Here is a 26,799-nt window from a genome sequence, read left to right on the forward strand (position 1 = left end):
AGAAATTATTATTATTTTGGAAATTTTGTTCAATTTATATAAGAAATTATTATTATTTTGGAAATTTTGTTCAATTTATATAAGAAATTATTATTATTTTGGAAATTTTGTTCAATTTATATAAGAAATTATTATTATTTTGGAAATTTTGTTCAATTTATATAAGAAATTATTATTATTTTGGAAATTTTGTTCAATTTATATAAGAAATTATTATTATTTTGGAAATTTTGTTCAATTTATATAAGAAATTATTATTATTTTGGAAATTTTGTTCAATTTATATAATAAATTATTATTATTTTGCAAATTTTGTTCAATTTATATAGAAATTATTATTATTTTGGAAATTTTGTTCAATTTATATAGGCAATCGCCACGTGACAACAGAGTTACTTCGAGCACTCAAAATGTTCCAACCACAACCAGAAACTCACCTGTAAGCCCCAAGAAGGAAGTTCTGAACAACAAAATTAATGAGGTTGTGATATAATCCATTTGTAACTAAAAATAGTTGTTTTTGTAAAATAGGTAACCAGTTATTATTAAGTTCTAAATATTTTTTGATTTTAGTTTATTTTTCAATTATAAAAGTTTTTGAGAATAATTTTGTTTTATCTAGTCTGTTAAAAAATGTAATACAGTATATCTTAAAGTTAATTTTGGGTTATGGATATTAAATTTATAGCAAAAGCAATACAGTATCTGTATTTATAAAAAAGTGATATGATTCTTAAGTTAAAAGTACTTTCTTTTAAAAACTACTATTAGTACTCTAGTTAAAAACTAAACTGAACATTTTAAATCATAAAAAGCATTCGCTCCACAAAATATTATTATGTTTTAGGGAATTTCACCTAAACCGCGAACAAATAACTCGATTGCATCAAGACCCAGTTCTGTGCACAATCCAACAATCAACCCAGATCATAATTCTGGTAAGATTAGTTTGTTATAATGATTTTTGTAAATTGTATTGTATATTCTTTATTTTAGAAGTTTGATATTTATATTTAAATAACATCTTTAAATGATAATATGTTTTTTTAAATAGAGAAATTATTGTTTTTTAGAATATAAACAATGTTTTGATTATATTAATTTCTAATAGTCGCTAATAATTACACAGGTAAGTCTTAAAAACTTTTCAAACTGAAATAGTTCAGCGAATAGCTCTTAACAGTAAATTCGAATTTCACCATTTATTTGTATGTATTGTTAATAAATGATTATTTACATCGAATATCATTTTGTAGTTGTTTACATTATTCGGAAATAAATTTTAAAAAAGGAATAATTTCACTTTATATTTTTCTTTATTTATAAAAAAAATTAATTATGAAAATTTCAGCTAACAGTAAATTAATACATACATTTATCATTATTATTAACTAAATATTTTCAGGTATAATGCAACCAACTGCACTTAACAGTAAATTGAGGCATCGAATTTCTCCATACATGACAAACCATTACAATTATCCACATCAGCAAAATAGTGGAATTAAATATAATAATGTTGATTTACAACACCATCTTCATATGAGGAGCCCTCAGAATGAGTTAGTTTGAATGTTTCAACTATACTTTTATATTTATTATGAAGTTTAATAATGTTGGTCTACATATAAAAAGTCCTTAAAATGAGTTAGTTTTAAAATACTTTGCATAATATTTAACTATTAAGATATATGTATGTTCGTTTATCAATTAAGTGTTGTCTTAAATTCAGTGTCAATTATACCCTTAAATAAACCAAAAATCGTTTTTGCTGTTCGTCATCAACTCCAGCATATCTAGTGTAAGTTTCAAACTATAACTTCAAAACCCCCTGTAACACCTTAACTACTTAACCGCCCCTTAAGTTTCTGTATTTGCATCTAGGGGACCATATGACCCAGTTTGGGAGAACCTGGATAATGTTTGTTTATTGATACAGTTCATTGGATCATGTTTGTATAAGAAGCAACTTCTTGTGTTTTACTTATGCGTTACAGTTCCCTTAATGTTTCCTTTTAATACCCGTGCAAATTGATTTAACAAAAACTTAATTAGCATGATAATTCACACTTGTCTACTAACAGAATGTAAGATATTATGATTAACAAACAACTACTTAATTTTTAGAAACTACATGTTTACAATCTTTATTTGACAACAGAACTCCGTACTCATTTCACAAGAGCGGTTTCAACGGTGAATTCAAACCATTTCAATTTCCTCCAGATTACATGGCCGGTGGTGACATTCCTACTGGCTGCAAACCAATAATGACACTTTTGCATGGCGAGGTATGTTTATGTTTTATTATTCAAATATTTAGTTTATATAGAATTTTTAGTCATAAATGTATTTGGTAAAGAAGAATTAACAGCTTGCTACATATAAACTACCATATAACATTTTTTTTTAAGTATTTATTAGTATTGATATTCTATTTAAGTAAACCAGTAATGACATTATTGTTTGTACAAGTGTAATTTTATCATATAATAACGATTAAATCGAATACTTTGCTACAACTAACGGTAATATACAACGTTGTTGGTAATTTCTGTTTTACAGCCACTTTTTCAAAAAAAGTGAAAAGAAAATTTTAAATACTATGCCATGATTGAACTGATAAAAAATTTACTCACTTGACTTTATTAAAGTTGAAAATATCATTCTAAGCTAAAGTTCTTTAGTTTCATTAAATTTGGATTGTATTTATTTTATAGCTAAAAAGTAGATCTTACAAACGATTAGAAACAGTTATTTTAGTTACATGCAGTTTAAAGCTAGTGTTGATTAAATAAAGTATAATACAATTAATGTCTACGTTATTTAAGATTCTGTAAGACATATATCCTAAACTTCTTGGTAATCAAAACTAAAATGCGTTTCGAATTTCATTAAAAAAATCAAGTAACTATCTGATTTCTTTAAATTTCTATTACGAAGTAAGCTCACAAAAGAAAACATAAAAAGCACATTAAGTTTAAGCAATAAGGTAATCACAAAAAACATTTTTAAAATAACTGTATTGTAATAAACTTATAACTTATTGGCTTCCACTTATAACGTTATAATTAAATTGCCCTTTAGAGAACTGTTTGAATAATTAATGTGCATTTAATAGCATTATAAAATTATAGCACCACTTTTTTGAAAGCAAAAGAATCGGATTAGGATTATGTATAAGTTTTTGTTTTTATTCAAACTTTTTCATCTGTTTAGTTATTTAACCACTAAGGTGCTTACATTAAATATTTAGTGAATAAATTATTGTTTTAATAATTTATAAGACTCTGAATTTTTTTCAAAGCAATGTAGTTCTGTGTATTTGAAAGTCTAGGTATATATAGCTATATATTTTCAAACTTAGATTTTCAACAAATTCTACAATTTTATAATCACATATTTATTCTGTATTTTGTTGATTTTCAGTTTTGTAAAAAAAAAAGTATAGGATAATTTAAAACTAGCTTAGTTAAATTGAATTTTTTTTTTAATATTTTCGATTTTGTGAGCTTTTCAAAACAAAAAATTTAAAACTAGATTTTGTATAACAAAAACTGTATTGTTCCAATTTCAACAACAATTTCAATAAATAGTTGGTTATTGAGGTGGGTACTTAATAGGTACTTGTTGAAACAATTCATTTAATTAAACTTTTTCAAATTTTATCAAGAGCAGTTATAAACAACTATTACCTTTCGCGTATTCAAGTTTCATTATTTTATAAAATTTTAAGCTAATAATGAAATAAAAAATTGTATAAATGTTTAGGAATTAGTAGTTTTTGAATTAAAATAAAATGTTTAAAACTTATTGGGTAATTTACATTCGAATTATTGTAAATATAGTAACTTCTTTTTAATAAAAGTTTTTATATAGTGTCGCTCGGTTATAATATATTATTATTTTTCTCTGAGTATGATTAAAATAAACCTAGGTAAAATAAATGTTCTAAAACTCATTTTTCAGACAAAGTTCTTGATAAATATGTATATTTAAACAGTTAGTTTTGTAATTTGCAAACCTCTTTAATAAGAAACATTATGTAAATGTTTATTTAAAAACATTATTATAAAATAATATGTTATGTATAATTTGCCGTGCCAAATTGATTTTAGCGTATATTATATATCAGTTTTTAATATAAAATATAAATCAGATTGTTTTTTATTTGTAGTATGTAAAAATTTATGTTTTTTCAATGGCATTTTACTAGTGAAGAAGTTTTAAAATAAAAAAATTGTAAAAGTATTTATTATAAAGTTATTTTGAAATGTCATAAAATGAATTTATATCTTTTATTTTCTTATGTTTTCTTAAAGCTCTATTCGTTATATTACATTTTTTAATTAATATCTTTTATTCCTACTTTTTTGTTGTGACATGTAAATTAACAATAGTTGTCTGAGAAAAAAATAGTTAAAAAATTATTGCTTACTTAAAAGATAATAAAAATATATTAGTAGTTAAACTTTAGTTTGTACATTTTTAGTTATTTTTCATACAAATAAAAATAGAAATAGTTTTTTTTTAATAGTTTTCCAATTGGGTCAAATACCCGATATAAAAGTTTACAATCTAGGTTGTTTAGGTAAACAATTAAATTACAATGTTAAGTTCAAAGAAAAAGGTGGTTTTTATTAGTACTTGAACCCATGAATAAAAAAATAAACTTTTTAATAAATAATTTGACTAGCTACTATTTAGTGTAACAATCAATAAAATAAGCAATTAACCTCATTATTAATTTTATTGTTTCCGAATTGTAATAATAATAGCTTATTAAATGAAAAAATAAAGGGTTAACCAGTATTTGAACTCAATTTAAACCAGTTCGATTGCTTATACAAATCCTATATGGTTACTATAAATCATAATATGTTTTGATAAAAATCTTTTAAAAGTTGGTATAGCTAGTTAGTATCATTTACCTAAAAAAAATTACAAACAAATAATTGTGAATACTCATAAATTAGTTTGTAATTCAATTGTGAATACACATAGTTCAACTGTCAATACTCAAGATGTTTATTTTTCCCTCTTCAAACAGGTATTAATCCAGCTAGTGGTTAAAAAAAATCTACAGTTAATATACTGATAAGTTGTTTTATTTTTTATTACTGAAAAGCACATTTCCAAGAACAAAAGTAGCCCGAATTAAAATTAAAATTTACAATAAATATACAATTTTAACGGCTTAGAATCAATTAACACCATTTTTATTACTTTATCAAACTGTCTTGTCTTCCGATGACCTATCTAGTTATTACTTTTTTGCTATAAAAATTTAATTTTTTTTCTATTTATATCATTTTCATATCATCATAACAGGTAGTATGCGCAGTAACAGACAACTGTTTATTTTTTATACATATTTTATTTATTTTAATAATATTTTTTATTTCTTATAGGTAGTATGCGCAGTAACAGACAACTGTTTATTTTTACACATATTTTATTTATTTTAATAGTTTTTTTATATCTTATAGGTAGTATGTGTAGTTACAGACAACTGTTTATTTATTATAATAATATTTTTTTATTTCTTATAGGTTGTATGCAAAGTAACAAACAACTGTTTATTTATTATACATATTTTATTTATTTTAATAATATTTTTTATATAGGTAGTATGCGCGGTAACAGTAACAGACAAGCACATCTACACCGGAGGTAAAGGAAGTGTCAAAATGTGGAACATTCCAACAACCAATCAGCAGCCGGCATCTGTCGTCAGCAAGCCAATCACAACGCTGGATTGCTTGCACCACGACTCGTACATCAGAAGCTGCAAACTACTTCACGACAATCAGACGCTTTTGGTCGGCGGTGAAGCTTCCAAGTTGAGTGTGTGGGATCTTAATCAAGCTGGTCCCAGATTGAAGGTTACTTGTTTGATTTACTAAACAGTTTTTATTTTATGACTTTTTTAAATTGACTTTTGAATACACCTTGTAATGAATTTTAAAACAATATCCTAAATAAATCACATTCTGAGTTAAAAAAGTACAACAATTAACATAATTCTTTTGATCACTATCTATCTTGGTCAATAGCTGCAACTTGTAAGAATAGTATTTGAGTAAATCTTTTACTCAATATGAAATAATAAGGTTCGCTGAGGTAAAAAGTAAAATTTGTTAAATTCAAATTAATTGATAAGTGATGTAAAAAGTTCCAGATTATCGGCTACTAGCGCATTTGTAGGTTAATCAACTTTTATTACGTCATAATGAAAACTGTTTAAACTTCTAAAGGCTACTAGTAATACCTTGAAGAGGTCGCACTTAACATTTAATTAATTTTTGAATTTAAAATTCTCACTGACACAGATTCAGCCAATAACTTTATGAAATTATGTAATAATAGAAATTTAATAGTAAAATTTTCATTATGTTTTCCTATTACCAACCTTTGCATTAAAGTTCTTAATAATTATCACGATTAATGAAGTTATTATGTAAGTTAAATTAAAAAAGTAATAAAACAGTCTTAAACTTTTTTACTATAAAAATATGCCTCAATATTCAAAAAAAAAGTCTATAAAATTTATTTCTGACTTAAATTTATACTTATTAAGTTACAGTCGTTTGTAAATAATGTAATAACTTAATTTTAATGTTGTCCTATTTTCAATTTTTAGCTGTTTTCTATTGTTTCTTTTATGACATCACAATCAGTTTAAGGAGGAATAATTATTTATAATTATTTATATTAAGAGGAGTAACTAAAATTTACCATTTGTATTAACGAAAAATCTTCACTTTATTTATATAGGCTGAACTTACATTTATTAATTAGTATTTATTATTTCCAGGTTGAACTTACATTTATTAATTATTATTTATGATTTCCAGGCTCAACTTACATTTATAAATTATTATTTATTATTTCCAGGCTCAACTTACATTTATTAATTATTATTTATTATTTCCAGGCTGAACTTACATTTATTAATTATTATTTATTATTTTCAGGCTGAACTTACATTTATTAATTATTATTTATTATTTCCAGGCTGAACTTACATTTATTAATTATTATTTATTATTTCCAGGCTGAGCTTACATTTATTAATTATTATTTATTATTTCCAGGCCGAGCTTACATTTATTAATTATTATTTATTATTTCCAGGCTGAACTTACGTTTATTAATTATTATTTATTATTTCCAGGCCGAACTCATATTTATTAATTATTATTTAATATTTCCAAGCTTAACTTACGTTTATTAATTATTATTAATTATTTCCAGGCTAAATTTACATTTATTAATTATTACTTATTATTTTAAGGCCGAACTCACATTTATTAATTATTATTTATTATTTCCAGGCTGAACTCACATTTATTAATTATTATTTATTATTTCCAGGCTGAACTTACATTTATTAATTATTATTTATTATTTCCAGGCTGAACTTACATTTATTAATTATTATTTATTATTTCCAGGCTGAACTTACATTTATTAATTATTATTTATTATTTCCAGGCTGAACTCACATTTATTAATTATTAATTATTATTTCCAGGCTGAACTTACATTTATTAATTATTATTTAATATTTCCAGGCTGAATTCACATTTATTAATTATTATTTATTATTTCCAGGCTGAACTTACATATATTAATTATTATTTATTATTTCCAGGCTGAACTTACATTTATTAATTATTATTTATTATTTCCAGGCTGAACTTACATTTATTAATTATTATTTATTATTTCCAGGCTGAACTTATATTTATTAATTATTATTTATTATTTCCAGGCTGAACTCACATTTATTAATTATTATTTATTATTTCCAGGCTGAACTTACATTTATTAATTATTATTTAATATTTCCAGGCTGAACTTACATTTATTAATTATTATTTATTATTTCCAGGCTGAACTCACATTTATTAATTAATATTTATTATTTCCAGGCTGAACTTACATTTATTAATTATTATTTATTATTTCCAGGCTGAACTTACATTTATTGATTATTATTTATTATTTTCAGGGTGAACTTACATTTATTAATTATTATTTATTATTTCCAGGCTGAACTTACATTTATTAATTATTATTTATTATTTCCAGGCCGAACTCACATTTATTAATTATTATTTATTATTCCAGGCTGAACTTACATTTATTATTTATTATTTATTATTTCCAGACTGAACTAACATTTATTAATTATTATTTATTATTTCCAGGCTGAACTTACATTTATTAATTATTATTTATTATTTCCAGGCTGAACTTACATTTATTAATTATTATTTATTATTTCCAGGCTGAACTTACATTTATTAATTATTATTATTTATTATTTCCAGGCTGAACTGACATTTATTATTTATTATTTATTATTTCCAGGCTGAACTTACATTTATTAATTATTATTTATTATTTCCAGGCTGAACTTACATTTATTAATTATTATTTATTATTTCCAGGCTGAACTTACATTTATTAATTATTATTTATTATTTCCAGGCTGAACTTACATTTATTATTTATTATTTCCAGGCTGAACTTAAATTTATTAATTATTATTTATTATTTTCAGGCTGAACTTACATTTATTAATTATTATTTATTATTTCCAAGCTGAAATCACATTTATTAATTATTATTTATTATTTCCAGGCTGAACTTACATTTATTAATTATTATTTATTATTTCCAGGCTGAACTTACATTTATTAATTATTATTTATTATTTCCAGGCTGAACTTACATTTATTATTTATTATTTCCAGGCTGAACTTAATTTTATTAATTATTATTTATTATTTTCAGGCTGAACTTACATTTATTAATTATTATTTATTATTTCCAGGCTGAACTCACATTTATTAATTATTATTTATTATTTCCAGGCTGAACTTACATTTATTAATTATTATTTATTATTTCCAGGCTGAACTTACATGTACAGCACAGGCCTGCTACGCTCTAGCGATTTCAAAAGATTCAAAATTGTGTTTCAGTTGCTGTTCAGATGGCAACATTGCCGTATGGGATTTGCATAACCACAAAATTGTAAGGTAAGTAAAAAAATTAAAAAAAAAATAATTGAATGAGTATATTCTTTAAAGATAGCGCTATAAAATTGAGAGATATATAATTTGTTATATAACTATTTTCTTAGTGTTATAAACAATCATAAGACTTAACCGTATTACTGTCCACATTTTATAAATTATTTGTATGTAAGATTTGAACTTGTTACCATATTATAAAACTATGTATAAATTGTCTTTACTGATGGAAATAACAAATTAGATATTAAAATTGAAAGTTTGTATTTTTTAGCTAAACTAACACTAAGAATTTGTTTTTACTTAAAAAGTGTAATTATGTGGTTAGCTTCCATCGGTGTCAAGCAACTTGGTTTAATATTTTATATTCAGAAAAATTCGAATTTAAATTGAATTACATTATAGTTCATTTGTAATAAATTAAACAGCATTATATTCTAAGGGTTGTGTAATTATATTTGTTGTTTTATCTAATAAAGTTTTGAAACCCTGTATATCGACCGGTGTTAACCAACTTGGTTGAATACTTTACTCCAGCTATCATTGTAATTCATTAACATGGATTAAATTGCTTTAAACTTCAATTATTGTTTAAATGTATATTTTTTCCTAAACTGGTTTTGTGGTGCTTATTTGTCACCAGTGTAAAGAGCGATTAGTTTTGTAGTATGTAAAATTCCTAAAGTTGTCACATGTAATTTTTCATTTATAAATACAAAAAAGCATTAAGATTATAAAAATTAGCTGTCTTATCAAAGGTAAAAAAATAATTTAATTACAACCACTGATATGTATCAGTTAATTGCTAGTTATTTTTGTGGCTAAAATGTTCTTAGAGGTACCCATAATTTAAACCGAAATATTGCCACAAGTGTATATATAAATATTTATTGGTGAACCACTAATTATTATTAACAATCATAGTTAATTACTGCTTAACAGGATTAACTATAACCTCAAATAATTTTCTAAACCTTGACCGTAAAAGGTAATTATTTACTCATTAAAATGTAGGATTTTTTTAAGTTTATGTAAAAAATTGAGAGTTTATATTTAAAAATTTGTAGAAAATCATCAAGTCTAACACTAAAATTCTTTTTAAATTTAGTTTATTTTGTAAGGTTTTAAAATATTTTCTGTAAGTAACTTGTTTATATTTACTTTTAATTGTTGTGTAATTATATCAGCAATTTTATTTATATAAAAAATTGTTTTATGTTTATAGCTTTTAAACAAATTTTTATTTTTACACATAGTAAACGTACAGTATTACTAAAAATACTCTTTAAACTTTTTAACTTTAAAAGTTTGTAAACTTGTTTAATTATTTTTAGTTACGTCAGATAATTTGTTAACTTGAATAAATTTCACGGTGTATATTGTTATATAAAATAAAAATAGAATTTAAAAGGAATGTTTTTTAAATGTAGTTTAAGCTTTGTAAAATTTTTTTTCAATTTAATTTATTAATTAAAATGTACAAGCAGAAAAAAGTTAATAAAAAGTTTTAGCTAAAAACACAATTTAAAGCGTAATTTGTTGTTAAAAGGTGTTTTGTTAGCTGAACAAATATTTATGTTTAAAATTTATTACTAAAAATTCACCTAAATATTTGTTAAGTTTTGTTTTCGGTTAAAAAATAAACATATGACAAGCTAAATTTTTTTAAGTTTTACATTACAACATTTTTGTTGTTTTTAAATATTTTAAATATATCAAGTTCTGCATAGAAATTCTGAGTTAGTTTTTTAAGATATCAAATTATTTTTAAATAAACTTAGCATAACTAGATTTTTAATAGTATTAAACAAAATAAAGTTTTAATCTTTTGGTTTTATAATAACTAAATAGAATATAAGTTAAATGAAGTTATTTTAAAGTTTCGATACTAAATACATACAATAGTAAAATTAGAAAAAGTTCACAGACCAAAATTTTAAAGATAAGAGTATATAAACTTTAAATTGATAAAAAAACTTTAAAAGCTACTAAAATTAATACATATGATAGTGTAAAGTTAAGATAGAGGTAACATAATAAAAAAAAGGTAAATTCACACAATAAATTTCAACTAAATGTGTTTATTTTTATACAAATGTTCAAAAAAAAAAAACTAACTATCTTAGGCAAAGTTTATGTATAAATAAACATTTAAAATTAAAACACATTATTATTTGGTTTATTTACAGAAAAAACTATTTTTCTATGGGTAATGAATTTTAATCTAAAAAATTTACTAAAATAGTAATTAGAGCAAAAAAGTAGTTATTTATACTCCAAATATTTTTATGCGTTTCTTAAAATAAATATCCATTGAACTTTTTTTATGTAAATAAACAAATGAAAATATATTACCTTGTTTTTGTTTACCGCTAAATATCAGAAGGAAAATTTCGTATTGATTTTTCTTGTATTTATGTCAAATAATGTATGCATATAAATATATTTGTATTAATAATATGTGATAAATATATTTGTATTAATAATATCTGATAAATATATTTGTATCAATAACATTCAACTACTATCTTAGAAGAAAATGTAAAAGGTAAAATAATTAAAATTGATAATGTTTTCATTTATCTTGTATCATATGTTTTTTTGTGTTAAGTAATGTTTTTAGTCATGATAATCAGTAATGAAAAAAATTATGATTAAAATCAAAGTAAAACCATTAGTTTTGAATTTATATATTTAATATTTTGATATGGGTGATAATGACATACTGATTAGTTTCAAACAAAAAAGTAAAATTAGTATTTATCTACTTTAAGTTAATTTTCTTTTTGCTGTTTTGACAATACAAATTATCTTTTCCATACCTTTTTTATAAATATTATCCATTTTATCATAAAATTAGTAAGTAATTAAAATTTAACATTTACAAAATATATAATATCATAAAAAAAATTTTTTTGTTGAAATAAAAAAAAAATGTAAAAGTACACTTACACTAGTTGAATTAGTCACAGCATATCAAGGTTTAGTAATTATAAAACTCTGTTATACAATTTTTATATTTATTTTTAACCAGTAAAAACAATTTGAAATTCATAATAAACAAGAACTCTCTTATGTGTTATATTTAAATATTTTTTTTTTCAAAATACATTCACCAAACTAGAGTTTGAATAATTTGTTCTCATTTCAAAACATTCATTAAATATTGATCTACTAACTTCAAACACTAATCATAAACCTTGCCACACTTGAATATTTTAACAGCAAATTTATAAAATTAACCAAACAATTTCAGTTTCTGACACAATTCATTACTAGTTTTAGTTTTATAAACTTGTTAAACACATCGATTATTTTATCGTCGAAGTTTATTGATCTCATTCTAAAGCTCTCTTTGGAGGGTTGCGGTTTTTCTAATTTCTCGTCAATTTTAAGTCGATAGATCAATATTCTTGCAACAAAACTTCTTTCGAAATAATTCATTACGAATTTACACTTTTGTTTCTAAATTGATTTTGTTGTTTTTTTTTTTATTGTGTTTTTATTGGGTTAACAATTATTGACTTGTATATATCTCCTAATTTTTTTATCTAAAAATTTTTATAGGTATATTAAAATTTTGTGCACAGAGTAAAACATTTAAAAACATTAGATTCTTTTATAAAAAATGCTAGTTATAATTAGTTGAACTTTGTATATATTTATTTCGTTTCCTTTTCTATTATAAAACTTGAAAGAAGTTTAACTGTTAATTTATAAACTTCATAAATAATTAAAGTAAAACATTTTACTTTAGTAAAGCTCAGTTTTAATGTAAAATAATACTGATATCGATTTATATATAATTTGAAAGTTTTTTATTTTATTAGACACACTAACAGACGAATTAAATTAAATACCGCAAACATATGTAGATATTAAACATTAATATTTGTCTGGTGCAACAAATTACAAATTTAATTGTTATTATTTAAATCTCCCTGTGGGATATTAAAAGTCTGTAGATTAAACTGTTTGTCTTTCATTCTTATTAATGGTTTGATATGTGTTTTGCAAATGGATGAGGAAAAAAGTAAGTACTTACCTTAGTATAATATAATATATAATTAGCTTAACAAAAACTTGTAAATTTTTCATCTTTTAAGTACTACAATAGGTTAAATTTTTAGTGTAAAGTATTATTTGTAAAGAAGATTTAACTTTAACAATTTAACCAAACACAAACATTAATAATGCTAAAACCCGTTTTTATTTTCATATAGTCCTGTTATTTGTTTAGCCACAAATAGACTTATATAAAAATTATGTTCCCATTAGTGTAATAATCTAATATAAAACTGTTACTCATTATTTTTACTAGATTTTGAGGGCATTAAATTAATGGTAAAAATGTAAATATGCTGCTGGTAAAATAATTTAATTATTGTATGCAATTTAGAGCTTACTGGTTACTGTATTAGTTTGATGAAAAATTAAAAATTATATTAATGTATTTCTCACAAGTGCGTGTATTAAGATATCATAGTTTATTTTTATTTCATAGTTTTAAAGAAAACATTGGCGACAAGACATTGGTATCCCTTGTGGCAAGCTGAAGTTCACATAAAGGTTTGATCATAATTCAATCATCAGACCACAAGCTTTCAATTGAATGAGACCTGAGTTTCGCTCTTTATGTTTTTTCACAAATCTGTAGTTGTCTGGTGATCGAATTATGTTCAAATGTTTATGCAAACTTAATAATTTTAACAGTTAATTTTCGTATCGTTAATATATTAACATTTATTATCCAAACAGACATTTTAAATGATTAAACATAAAACAATATAAATAAAACCACTACTTATTCAACAGGCAATTCAGAGGTCATACAGACGGAGCTTCATGTATCGACATATCGAACGATGGAAGCAAATTATGGACCGGAGGTTTGGACAACACGGTCAGGTGTTGGAACGTCCAAGGTGACGACAAGCAAATATGTCAGCACGATTTCACAAGTCAGATATTCAGTTTGGGTTGCTGCCCAACACAAGACTGGCTCGCTATTGGGTTTGTATTTTATTTATATTAAACGATTTCACAAGTCAGATATTCAGTTTGGGTTGCCACACAGGACTGGCTCGCTATTGGGTTTGTATTTTATTTATATTAAACGATTTCACAAGTCAGATATTCAGTTTGGGTTGCTGCCCCACACAGGACTGGCTCGCTATTGGGTTTGTATTTTATTTATATTAAACGATTTCACAAGTCAGATATTCAGTTTGGGTTGCTGCCCCACACAAGACTGGCTCGCTATTGGGTTTGTATTTTATTTATATTAAACGATTTCACAAGTCAGATATTCAGTTTGGGTTGCTGCCCCACACAAGACTGGCTCGCTATTGGGTTTGTATTTTATTTATATTAAACGATTTCACAAGTCAGATATTCAGTTTGGGTTGCTGCCCCACACAGGACTAGCTCGCTATTGGGTTTGTATTTTATTTATATTAAACGATTTCACAAGTCAGATATTCAGTTTGGGTTGCTGCCCCACACAAGACTGGCTCGCTATTGGGTTTGTATTTTATTTATATTAAACGATTTCACAAGTCAGATATTCAGTTTGGGTTGCTGCCCCACACAGGACTGGCTCGCTATTGGGTTTGTAGTTGATTAGAAAAAAAAATTAAATATAAAAAAAACATTTCTGCTTATTTGTATATATTATGTGCTTTTGGGTTTGTTAATATTTTAAAGATTTATATTAAAAAGTTGTTTTTGCTATAAACTACTAAATTTATACCTTGTTAATAGGTGCACTGTTTAGATTTTTTTTATCAGACAAAACCAAACAAACTTAAACCTCTTTGAAATATAAAACCATCTCTTAAAGCGTGTTAATTCAATTAATGCAATAAAATACTGAGGTCTCAAAATGTAGATGTTAAAAGATAATTATTACGTCATAACAGTTTTTTAAACCATTATTACGTCATAACAGTATGGAGAATAGCACGATAGAAGTTTTGAATGACACACAACAACCCCACCTTGTGGAGAATTATCGAATGAATTTGCACCAATCTTGCGTGTTATCACTAAAGTTCGCCAATAGTGGTGAGTTCTAAATATTGTGAAAAATAAATATATATAAATAATGACAAATTTAATATATATACAGGTAACTTGTTTTGTTTTAATGGCAAGGACGAATAATAACAATAATGATATTATTATTTATTCAGGTAAATGGTTCTGTAGTACAGGAAAAGACAATATGCTTCAAAGTTGGAAAACCCCGTATGGTGCAAGTCTTTTTCAAGTTTGTTTTGTTAATTATAATAATAATTATAATAATAATAATGATTGTTAAAATTAATATTAACATGTTATATATTGTTCTTATAAAGTTTAGGTTTATAAATAGATAAGAACTAAAGATTTGAAGCTATTAACTTTTACAGTAAGAGAAATTATGAAAATATTAGTTTCATGTCGAAAACAAATTATAAATATTAAAGGGTTTCAAGAAGATTAATAAAAAATGTTTCAGAGAACTCCTGCATAGTTAAATCAAATAGTATAGTTTATGACAAACAGTCTAGCTTAGCAAGGAGTGATTTCTTTAACTTTATTGTTACTTCCTTGAAACAGTTCTAAAATATTGATATCCTAAATTACTTAATAATCACACTTTTATTCTTATAATTTTTACTTTAATAGAAGCAATATTGTATATTAAATAGTGAGTATTTAGATAACTATATTTACTTTATATATTTTTTGTAGACAAAAGAAACATCATCAGTATTGAGTTGTGACATTTCTCCAGATGACAAATATGTAGTAACTGGTTCAGGCGATAAGAAAGCTACTTTGTATGAAATTATGTGAAAAAAAGTTTATTAAGTTTGAGAAATATTATAACTTTGTATGAAATTATGTAAAGAAACAACTTTATATGAACTTCTGTAAAGAAAAAGGTGCTTTTTATGAGAATTTATGAGAAAAAAAGCTACTTTATAAGAAAAACTGTTCAATTATACACTTACTTAGTTTCTTAACTATTTAGAAAAACACATTATTTTTATAGAACTTAAATAAAATTGATTTCTCATGTAACTTATGTATAGATGAAAGTTGTTTTTGAACTACAAAACACTATCATTAATGGTGCAAATTTATGTGAACTTTTTATTTAGAAATTAAATGACAATACTTTGTACAAATTTCTTTAATTCTGTCAGAAAATTTACTTTTGATTAAAATAATTAATAAAAAGGTTTCAAATAATTCTAACTATATGTGTTTATGGTTATCATTCACATTACTCATTTTTCTTTGCTTATAAAACTTCTAAAGTATTTTTGTTAACATTTTCCCATATAAATGTTTATAAAAAACTTTGATCCGACAAAAGAAAAGTTGGTTGTTTTTCCAAACTTTAAATTTTTTGCTGGAAAACGTTTAAAAAACTTTTTTTTGCTATGTTAATGTTTGAGTATGTCTCAATGACTTGTGTTTCCAATGAAAAAACTTTCATTAATTAGTGAACTTCTATATTCAAACTTTTGAAATTCTTTTTGTATTAAGTGTTTTTTTAATCATTAATAAGTATAAAACTTTGTAAATAATCAAAACTTTTTGTAGATAACATAATGTTTGCTGTTTTATATTTCTTTTTAAATTGTTTGAATTATGGTTCTAAATTACTTGTATTTTTTAATTGTGTCATTTTAAATTATTTTGTGTCATTTTAATATTGTGTCATTTCATTGAAGCATCTATTAAAAATTTGTATATTTATTACACATTGCACATTAATATAATCACTTCATCTTATTTACATAAAGTTTAATTTATCAATATTGAAATTTTAATTGTTTTTTATTGTAATGCATGAATAGACGTAATTATCTGTTTGTTTTTATTATATTTTTTTATTTGAACAAAACCTGTAAAATGCAAGCTATGCTTTGAACTATTTTTTTATAATTTAAATAAATAAGATGTTTTTTTTAGTTGCAGTCTTCACTTTATTTCACTGTGTGTAAATAATATTAATATTTTCGAACTTAATAAAATAACAACTCATTTAGTATTAAGTTAAGTATTTATTTTTAAATGTGTACACATTTTATTATTATGCTTTTTTTTGTAAACTACGACTTATAAACTTCTAATATTCCTAATAAAAATTGAACTTTGTAGATATTGTCATTTAAATTGTTGATAAATTTGTCGATAAACATAAAATTTATAAAAGTATAAAGCAAGTCGATTTAAAAAAAAACACATGAATTATAATTAAATAAACATTATTAGTTAAATCTGCTGCCCAAAAATTAAAACTTTTTTGGTACTTTTTTTAGTCCCTTATTTTTTAGTAGAGCTTCTAATTGTGTTTCATTCATTTTAATGTTTAAATTTCAAGACTGACAAATGTTTTTATTGTACTTTATTATGTTGTGTTTACAATTTGAAAGTTTTGTTTTATAAAGCACCATTTAACGTTTAAATATTTGAAAGCTTTTAAGTTTCATTGGTTTATAACTATAATTTATAAATTTTGAACTGAAAAGTTATAATTTTATGAAACAATTAAATTCAAACTTTCTAAAAGCATTTTGTTAATAAATGAACTGTTTAAATTGAAATTGATACTTTTTTCTTATGTTTTTTTCTTTTATATTGAGAACAAATGAATGTGTTTATTATTCGTTGATGTACTTATACTATATGTTGGCTTCATTATTTGTTTGAAAGAAATTTGTTCATAAATTTTGTCTTTCTTATAACTTAAGTTATATAATGTTAGAGTAAAATTAATTTTTTTTTTCAAACTAATTTTGGTAACAAAATAACTATAAAAACAATTAAGTTTTGTTCAGCTACAATATTTTTATTAAGATATCTGTTTTATAAAACTTGGATAGGTTATTAGACGATTAATATTAAAAAAAAACATTTAAACAACTAAACAGAAGTTTAAAAAAAGTATATATATGTATTAATGCGCTAATAATATTGTTAAAAAAAGAATAACTAAGAAAAAAGATTAGAATTATACTAAAAACTTTAATTAAACTATCCCAAGTAAAGATTTAATCAACTACCTTTTTATCAAAAATTAAGATAATTTATTTGCATGTTTTAGATAACTTCAAAAAATGTTAGTTTTCAAGTTATAAATTATTAATACAAGTTTAGTATCGATTTTTATTTTATTCTTTAAAGTATGTTTTTCATAACAAATCATTCAAAACAATTAGAGAATAAATTTTTAAGCTAGCAAGTTCTACACTTTTTGGAATTCTTTCATTAGAATTATAGCATGTTCATGTCTCTTAAGATTAAATAACAATGTTCAAAGTAACATTTTTTTCTTTAAATCAGCAATTTAAAAGTAATATGTTTGGTGGGGAGTCAGCTTTTGAGTTGAAGTGTTTCCAAATTATAATTAAATTTGCAATATGCTTGAACATTACACTTTGCTTCGGAATTTATTTAAGTCGAAATTGAATTATATTTTTTGTGAAAAATCAGCGACGTTTTTTATAAATCAGGTGGAAAGTAATATTCCTTCATGTAATGTTTGAAAATATGAAAATGCTTTCAAATAATTTCCAGGATATTTGAAAATAGAAAAATAAATCTGATAGCTAAATCAAATTAATATTTTTTAGATGTTTATATTTACAATTAAACTACTGAAATCTAATATACATTACATATTTAATCTGTATTGAATCTAGAGCTTATTTATTTGAAATTAAATATTTTGTTTTATACATGAAACTAATGTATATTTTGTTTATTGAAATTTATTCCTTAAGTGTAACTTAATAAACTATAACCAAAACTGTATTGCCTTCATAAGTTGTTATTATGTCAATGTGTGAAAAACAATTGGAACATTATATTTCAGATGATTGATTTATTTAAGCTTATATACAAACAGTATTAAAAACAAAAATGCCTTAGTTACAGTTAATACAGCAAATTCAATATTTTATGTATATAAAATTAATCATTTGAAGTGTTAATGTATATTTAAGTAAATATTGTGTTTATTAAATGCCAGGAACTCTTATATAAGCTATATAAAACACAGGATGTACTTTTTGATTATGAATATATTAAAAATAAAGATGATGTTTCAAATATATGGTACAGTAATAAATATACAGGAAATAATTGTTAAACATGATTAGAAAAAAATATTTAAATAGCGTTTATGACACACTGGAAATTCATGTGAATACAATATGCAGGATATCCTAGTTGTTACTTTTTCAAAAATGGAAAAGATCCTTATATCTCAAGAATATTTAGTTTGTATTATTATATTTTTTGTTAATTAAGAAGTATTTTATTTGTATGGCATTTATTGCATCCTCAATTCACCAATAATACTTATTTTAATAATCTTCTATAATCTATTTACAAATTATAAAAAATAAGTAGATAGGAGAATGTTTTTTAAACTTGTTTTATAAAAAAAACATATTTAAGTCGTAATAGTAAAATGTTCGGGTTTTTTAAAATTAAAAAAATGTATTTTTAATATGTGAATTTATTTCACAGTCTGAAGTTGTAAAAAGATTGAGTCAACTCTGTTCACAAATAATTCCACTTCTACCACCTGAAGTTAGTTTAATACAAGTATTTTTATTTTTATTTTTTGTTTTAGTTTATTTAACTGTATTACTTTATTAATTATAGAATTTTTGAAATTGTATCCATAGATCTCATAGACTTTTTTTTTTATCGACACAACTAAATATAAAGTTTGTGACTTTTATTTATAAATAAAAGGTTTGGTCATATCAATTCGATCATCAGACAACAAGCCTTCGGTAGACTGAGACTTGAGTTTTGTTTTTATCATCAGTCAGTCAAAACCGAAAAACCGTCAATCTACAAACATTTTGTCATTTTTTACCAAAAAGGTTTCAAACCATGGTCTTAGTCTACCGAAGGCTTGTGGTCTGATGATCGAATTGGTATGATCAAACCCAATTTAACTTTACGCTTGCTTTACGGCATATGATATACTTTGGTCTTATAGACTTTCGCTGATATTTTGTTCTGTGTATGAATACAGCTCTGCACAGCTTTGTTGAAAATTTTTATTTAATTTTAACTCTTTCAAGGTAAGTTTTTAAAGGTAAATAAATGTACATGAAAGTGCAAACTGAATAAGATTATAGTTTATTTATATATTTTTTCACAGCAACAACAACAGGCCGGGCCAGCGTTGGAAAGAGCAAAACAAGTTACTACAAATGAATTGAGTCATATTATTGGGGTATTTATTTATTATTTATTTATTAAAAAAATTACAAACGAATTATCACATATAATTGGGGTATATGTTTATTTTATAATAAAACAAGTCACTACAAATGAATTGAGTCATATTTTAGAGGTATATATTTATTATTTATTAAAACAAGTCACTAAAAATGAACTATCTCATGTTATTAGGGTATTTATTTTTACATTAACAATATTTTTCATTTTCTATTTATTAACATATGCTACCACTTATGGCACCATAACCCAAAAATTATAAAAGGATTACTTATAAAATATATCAAACTATTCACAGTAAGTAATATTTCTCCATAGCAACAACTGCACATGCACAATATGATGTCACAGCAACCTCCAACCCAACCTCCCCAGCAACCCCCCTCGCATCAGGGAAATCCCCTTCTACAGAACCAGCCAATCAACATGCAGCATGCGATAAACGCGGTCATGCACGCAGCGGCTCTTCACAATGGGGGAATACCCAACGTGCCTCTGTCGCTTCATCACCACGGCAACCAACCCTTGTTCCCGCCCCCCCATCCCCCATCGCTGCCCCCACCGCAGGTTCAGGTCGGTAACCATGGTAACAACAACGTTGCCAAGCAACCAGTGAGACCAAACACTGCTGATCACACTACTGCTCAGCAAGCTGGTTTGTTTATTTTATTTGTTTAATATCAAAAAGAATTATATTAAATAATTAGAATATTTTTTTAAAGTTTGTATATAAGTTATTTTATTAACACTTTTAAAACTTATTTTATTTTATATTTCTTATTACTTTAACGCATTATAAATATACTTTAAAGTTTCTAGATAGCTTTCTATGTTTATATAACATTTATATAGTTTTTAAAACATTGTCTTTGATAAAGTTACTTAGTTAGGTTTTCATAGAACACATTAAATATCTAATTCATCTGAGGTAATATTTTCTCATTACTCGTTTATCCGATTTAGACAATTTTATCCAGACATTTAAGTCTTTTAAAGGTTTTAAATGATTCATTAATTAAGAATGCTTACAGCTGTGAGCTATAAAAATAAAAGTGGACACAACTTTTCTATTGATGAAGGTTTTAGGAAAAATGACAAATTAAATATAAATACTTTTAGCCCAGAATTATCCATATAAATTGCACAACTACCTTTCAAGTATGACAATTACTGTCACATAATTAACAAATTATTTAATTAGCTGTCAGCTCTTTATGAGATAAAAGTTTTAACTGAACCACATCTTAAAATCATTAATCTTTCAAGTTTTATAAATGCACCTTGTTTTTATAGACACGTTAATTTACCTATTTTAAAGTTTCCAATTTTGTTCATAAGACCTTTTCAAAACCTTAAAAAAATCATATATATAATGGTATTTGTCAAAATAAAAACTTAAAAATAAATATTCAAAATATTCTTCCAATACACTTAAGATGTCAATTAAGTAATATTATCACACAAAGATAATAAATAGGTTCAACTCCAAATGAGCTGTAACATAATTTATAAAAATAAAACGCAAAAAAGTGTTTATTATAAGGAATGGTTGAACACTTTACAAAAAGCAATCGTTTAATTAACAAGTTACAGTAGCTTTTTACCGCTTAGAAAAGTTCAAAGTTCTAGTTAAGTGACTAAACATCTCAATAAACCTGAAATGTTACAACTAACTAACACTTGATTAACAAAATACCACAAGTTTTCTGTGGTTTATGAAAAGTTTAAAGTTCTAGCAAACTAGATCTGTCTAAGTCTTCAACTTAAAACATTTTAGTATTTAACTAGTTACAAAAGTTTCAACTTGAAATTTCACAAGTAGCAATCATTTAATTATCACCTCAACTTTTTATGGTTAATTTTATTGGTTGTAGAAGCATATGGTTCTTTATAAACTTTCTATGGTGTTGAAAACAAAACTGAACTAACTAAAAACTTAACTTAGACGAACGAAGCACAACTTTATGTTATCTACAAATTTAAACTTTGTTCTGAATAAGTTATAAAGGATTTAAGTATGAGGTTTTCAAGTAAAACAGTCTGTGTTTTTTTATTTTAAAGTTAAAAAAGACTAAATAATTCATTGAAAGCCGCTAATGATTTGTTCAAATAAACTTGAAACTCAACAAGAATTGCCTCTTAATTAAGAGAAACCACATTTTTAACCAAAGTTGTATACTTGAAATGTTGAAAGCCTTACAACTTGACTGTTAACTTCTTAATATATACAAGCTTTTACAAATCTATAATAATTAAATAAGGCTACATGTGAATACTAATATTTAAGATCAAATGATTGTCGTTTCATTAAAAAATTGCCACAAAGTTTTAACAATAAATCTGTGCGATTGTAAAACCACAAAGATATGTGAATAGGCTTCAAAGTACTAAACAATCACATCACTAAATCTTGAATATACCACAATTTCTTTGTAGTTAATTTCAAATTATTTTTATAAACTAACTATAACATTTGTAATTTGTTTCAACTTGTTTAATAAAGCAATTATCAAATAGACTTGTATTAACCACAAGTATATCTAAATCAGACTCAAAATACAAAACAATCACATCACTAAATTGTGAAATACCACAATTCTTTTGTAGTTTGTTTCAAATAATGTGATAAATCAATCACCACAGTAGACTTGCAATAACCACAAAAATATCTAAATAAAGTTCCAAGCAAACAATTACATCTCACCCCTTTTAATGATCACTTCAAATAAACTTGAGAAGTTTTACAAGTAGCAATTGCTTAATTGACAAGTAACCACACAATTTCAAACCTCACAAATAATATAAAATTGTACCTTTAAAACATTTACATAGTTGTGTTCTAAAACTGTTATAGAGGTATATATAAAACTAATAATTTCCAATTTTTAATTTTTCTTTACTAAACTAAATCTAAGCGCATGACTTACAGATTTTTAAGTTTTTAAAACAAATTAAACCACAATAAATAGTGAATAGAGTTTCATGTTGTAAACTGACAATGATTTTCAATAAAAATGTCAATTAATTTTTTTACATGGTTATGTTCTAATGTTGTTGTAAAAACATCAACACCTTATAGTTTTAACTGTTTTAATTTTTATAACACAATATTTGAGGTTTATTTTAAATCTAAGTTTTTACGTTTGGACAATCTTATTACATGAAAAAATTTAAGATGTTTACAAAACTGAGCAGTGAAAAAATACAACTAAAGAGTTTCCAAAAGTAGCTTAAACTTAATTAAAAAGCAAAATAAAAACCAACCACAGAAGTATATACAAACTTTTAAGTTACTGTAAGCCTACTATTGATGTTTTAAATAAACTTTGAAAATTTAATACTTTTTAAAAATTAAGGAAAAAAAATCTTGAAAAATTTCTAGTTAGTTGAAAATTAAACCCAATTTTTATGACTAAGTTTCTTGTAAATTGCAAAAAAAGGTTTAATAATGATAATAACTGTAAACTTTAATAATTAAATACTTTTAAAATTTTCACACATAAGTGTGCCATCACTTAATTAATAAATTACAACAAAAAAAGTATTTAAGTTTTTTACTTTTTTTGTTAATGTTCAAATAAACTAGAAAATGTTTAAGTTTAACAAAAATAAAACTCTTAGTTAACAAATAAAAAAAAAGTTTTCACACACTAAGGTTAGTTGTCAATTAATTAACAAATTACAACAAATTTAAAACAAATTACAACATTTCAACCGATGTGTTGCGGTTATTAATGTCAACTCAGATTAAATGTTGTTATTTCAACAAAATTTAATGTTTATATAATCGACCGAGTTGTTTTTATAAACTCTCATGTTGACGCGTTGAAGCTTTTAAATTTGATGGGAAATGTTTTAATGTGAAATTTTGTTTTAAGTTTTTCACTAGTTGTTAATGCGAATTTAAGCTAAATTAAATCAGAATTTATGGCTTGTTTAAAACTGCTTTGTTAAATTTTTTTCAGTATTTATGTAGTGCACGAAATAGAACAAATTTATAAAAAATCACGTTTTCATACAAAGAAAAATATTTTTTACATACTCAACAAGACTTGTAGAAAGCAGAACTTGTTGACATATAAACTTTTTTATTGAAAATTAAGTTTTTTGTACTATTTGCTATAAAATTGTACAACTATAGTTATTAATATAAGTTTGGGGAGACAAATATAATAGATGATATTTATAATATTTTTTCAAAATGTAATGTAATTCTAGGTTTTACTCAAAGAGTTAATCAGTTATAATTTTAAATAAAAATATAGAATGCAGTTTAAATAAAAAACGTTTTAACGTTAAGCTCACATTATTGAAAACACTAAAACACATTTCAGATACAAAATAAAAACTTTAAATCAATTTAAATGACATGTATTAAAGATTTTCATTTCAGAGAAACATGTTAAAATTACAAGTATGTAGTGACTTTTGTGGTACACAAGTTAATGTAAACTTTTTAGTGACATATTTAAGTCATGTAAATTCGGTGACATATTTAACTGGTATAAATGAGATGACATATTTAGTTCATACAAGTGCTTGTATTGACATATTATGACATTTTTATCAAAACAAACTTGTATTTAGCTGCTGGAGATAAACACAATTCTTTGAAAGACAACAGAAATATAAGAAGACAGTCGTTTAATAGACAGGTTAGCATTAGATTCCTTAAAAATTAAATTTGAATTTTTGTTTGTAACTTCAGTAAGTTTATTATATCCTGTATTTGGATTATTTTTTACTGTTTAGGTAAAAATTTAGTTAATATCTGTAAAATAGCCACTTTATTGTAGTCATATTAGTTGTTATTAAATAGTTAAATATTATATTGTATGTTTTATTTATGAGTCTTGAACATATTCCTTAGGATGTTTAGATGTTAAGTACATGTAAAAATTGTATTCAAACTAATAAAGTTTGAACAAATGTTATAAATATGCTAGACATAACTGTTAAGTTTTTACTTAGTCGGCTTATTGATCTTTTTAATTGCTTTAACATATCATATTCCCAACTAACTTTTTATTATTGTGTTTATAAAACCATAATTGGCATGTAAAAACTAGGTGTCTTCATATTAGGTTTTATACTTTTACTTTGTTTTAAAGATAAATAAATATTGGAATTTGTTCAGTGTGCTATAGTGAGACGGGTGAATTATTTATTTAATCAATAAATCATTTTGGAAACTACTTTTTCAAAATGAGAGGCATCTCGTGTTTATAATGGGATTAATTTAAAAAATTTTTTCCTATTTTTGTTTGTTTGTGGTTTTATATTGGACTTTTAGTATTTTCTATTTAGTTTATTTATGGAATAATATTAGTTTAGTAATTTAAAGGTAATAAATACTATCTGTTTTGTAATTATAAAGTCAACAATTTGTTGTAAAAATTGTTCGAAAAATAAGAACTTATTATTTAAAAAACAGCATACAAATTATTTTAAAATGTGTTAAAAAACCGAATGCTTTTTATATTAGTACTATTACACAAACAAAAACAAATTTTATAAACCCAGTACTTCATTCAAAAACTTTTAGTCAGAAAACCTAGAAACATTTCAAAGATCAACATTGTAATGAGACTTAACAAGAAAGAGTTTTGAGAAATAATAATCAGATTAAATAACTGCTAACACCACAGACTACAAAAGACGGCTTATAAGATTTGGCGCAAAAATTCGAATTAACTTTTTGTCATAACGTAAACTAACATTTTTGTTTTCAACAATGGCTAAAAAATATTGAACTTTACTAATAAAATCATAGATTAGTCTGTTGCTCATTTTCATTGATAATATTTTAAGTATATTGTTATGTTTGTTATTGTTAGTACTAATTATGTGGTTGTTGAAGTCTAAATAAAATTAGTTTGCAAGTCATTTAATTTAGTATTTTTGATTTAATTTAAAAAGGCTTTAGAAAAGCATAGTCTCTCAACACAGTTAATGAATTAAAGTTAAGTCTGAAACGTACTTATGAGACTAAATAATGAATATTTTATAATTTAGAGGATAATTTTACCATACTTAAACCATAAGTAACTTATAATTCGGAAGTCTAGCTTGTGTAATATAATCCGATTATATTTCACTTGTATCAAATTACAATGCTTCTGAGAATTGAAACTTTGACTTTTTACGACTTTGATAAAGTAGCATTTGTTTTTATTTTTAAAATTAAGAGAGTTTTTGTTAGTTTTTTTCAAAAAATAGATCTTAATTTGCTCAATTACACAATTATAAGAACAAATTCTAAACAAAAGTTGAAGAAAATAAAGCAGTTTCCAAATAGAACAAAAATTTGTTTGGTTACAAAAAGTAATCATCAAACAAATGTAACAGATTAAAAATAATTGTGAAGACTAATCTGTAAATTTACTGTGAACTTTTGCTACTTTCTAAGCGGATTAGAAAACACTATTACCTCGTGAATCACCTTTTTCTGGAAAGTAGAAAGTAAAGAATTTGAGCCAAATTGTGT

General features: G+C 23.9%; 2 protein-coding genes across 2 annotated transcripts in view; both read left to right on the forward strand.

The window, feature by feature from the left end:
• LOC145844083 (transducin-like enhancer protein 4) overlaps positions 1-15,890 on the forward strand; it is a 32,792-nt gene extending 16,902 nt beyond the window's left edge. The window contains exons 4-13 of the mRNA XM_082951469.1: positions 370-481; positions 848-938; positions 1,406-1,562; positions 2,162-2,291; positions 5,628-5,885; positions 8,926-9,053; positions 13,863-14,060; positions 14,998-15,113; positions 15,242-15,318; positions 15,786-15,890. Of these exons, the coding sequence (XP_082807595.1) occupies positions 370-481; positions 848-938; positions 1,406-1,562; positions 2,162-2,291; positions 5,628-5,885; positions 8,926-9,053; positions 13,863-14,060; positions 14,998-15,113; positions 15,242-15,318; positions 15,786-15,890 (1,372 nt within the window). The remainder of the gene's footprint in view (positions 1-369; positions 482-847; positions 939-1,405; positions 1,563-2,161; positions 2,292-5,627; positions 5,886-8,925; positions 9,054-13,862; positions 14,061-14,997; positions 15,114-15,241; positions 15,319-15,785) is intronic.
• A 3,407-nt stretch (positions 15,891-19,297) lies between these two features.
• LOC145844176 (transducin-like enhancer protein 4) overlaps positions 19,298-26,799 on the forward strand; it is a 54,639-nt gene continuing 47,137 nt past the window's right edge. Inside the window, exons 1-5 of the mRNA XM_082951583.1 lie at positions 19,298-19,330; positions 19,584-19,646; positions 20,233-20,307; positions 20,631-20,967; positions 24,900-24,967. Of these exons, the coding sequence (XP_082807709.1) occupies positions 19,298-19,330; positions 19,584-19,646; positions 20,233-20,307; positions 20,631-20,967; positions 24,900-24,967 (576 nt within the window). The remainder of the gene's footprint in view (positions 19,331-19,583; positions 19,647-20,232; positions 20,308-20,630; positions 20,968-24,899; positions 24,968-26,799) is intronic.

Source organism: Thalia democratica, chromosome 1 (genome assembly GCF_965202585.1).
Source record: "Thalia democratica chromosome 1, ktThaDemo2.hap1.1, whole genome shotgun sequence".
Classification (NCBI taxonomy): Eukaryota; Metazoa; Chordata; class Thaliacea; order Salpida; family Salpidae; genus Thalia; species Thalia democratica.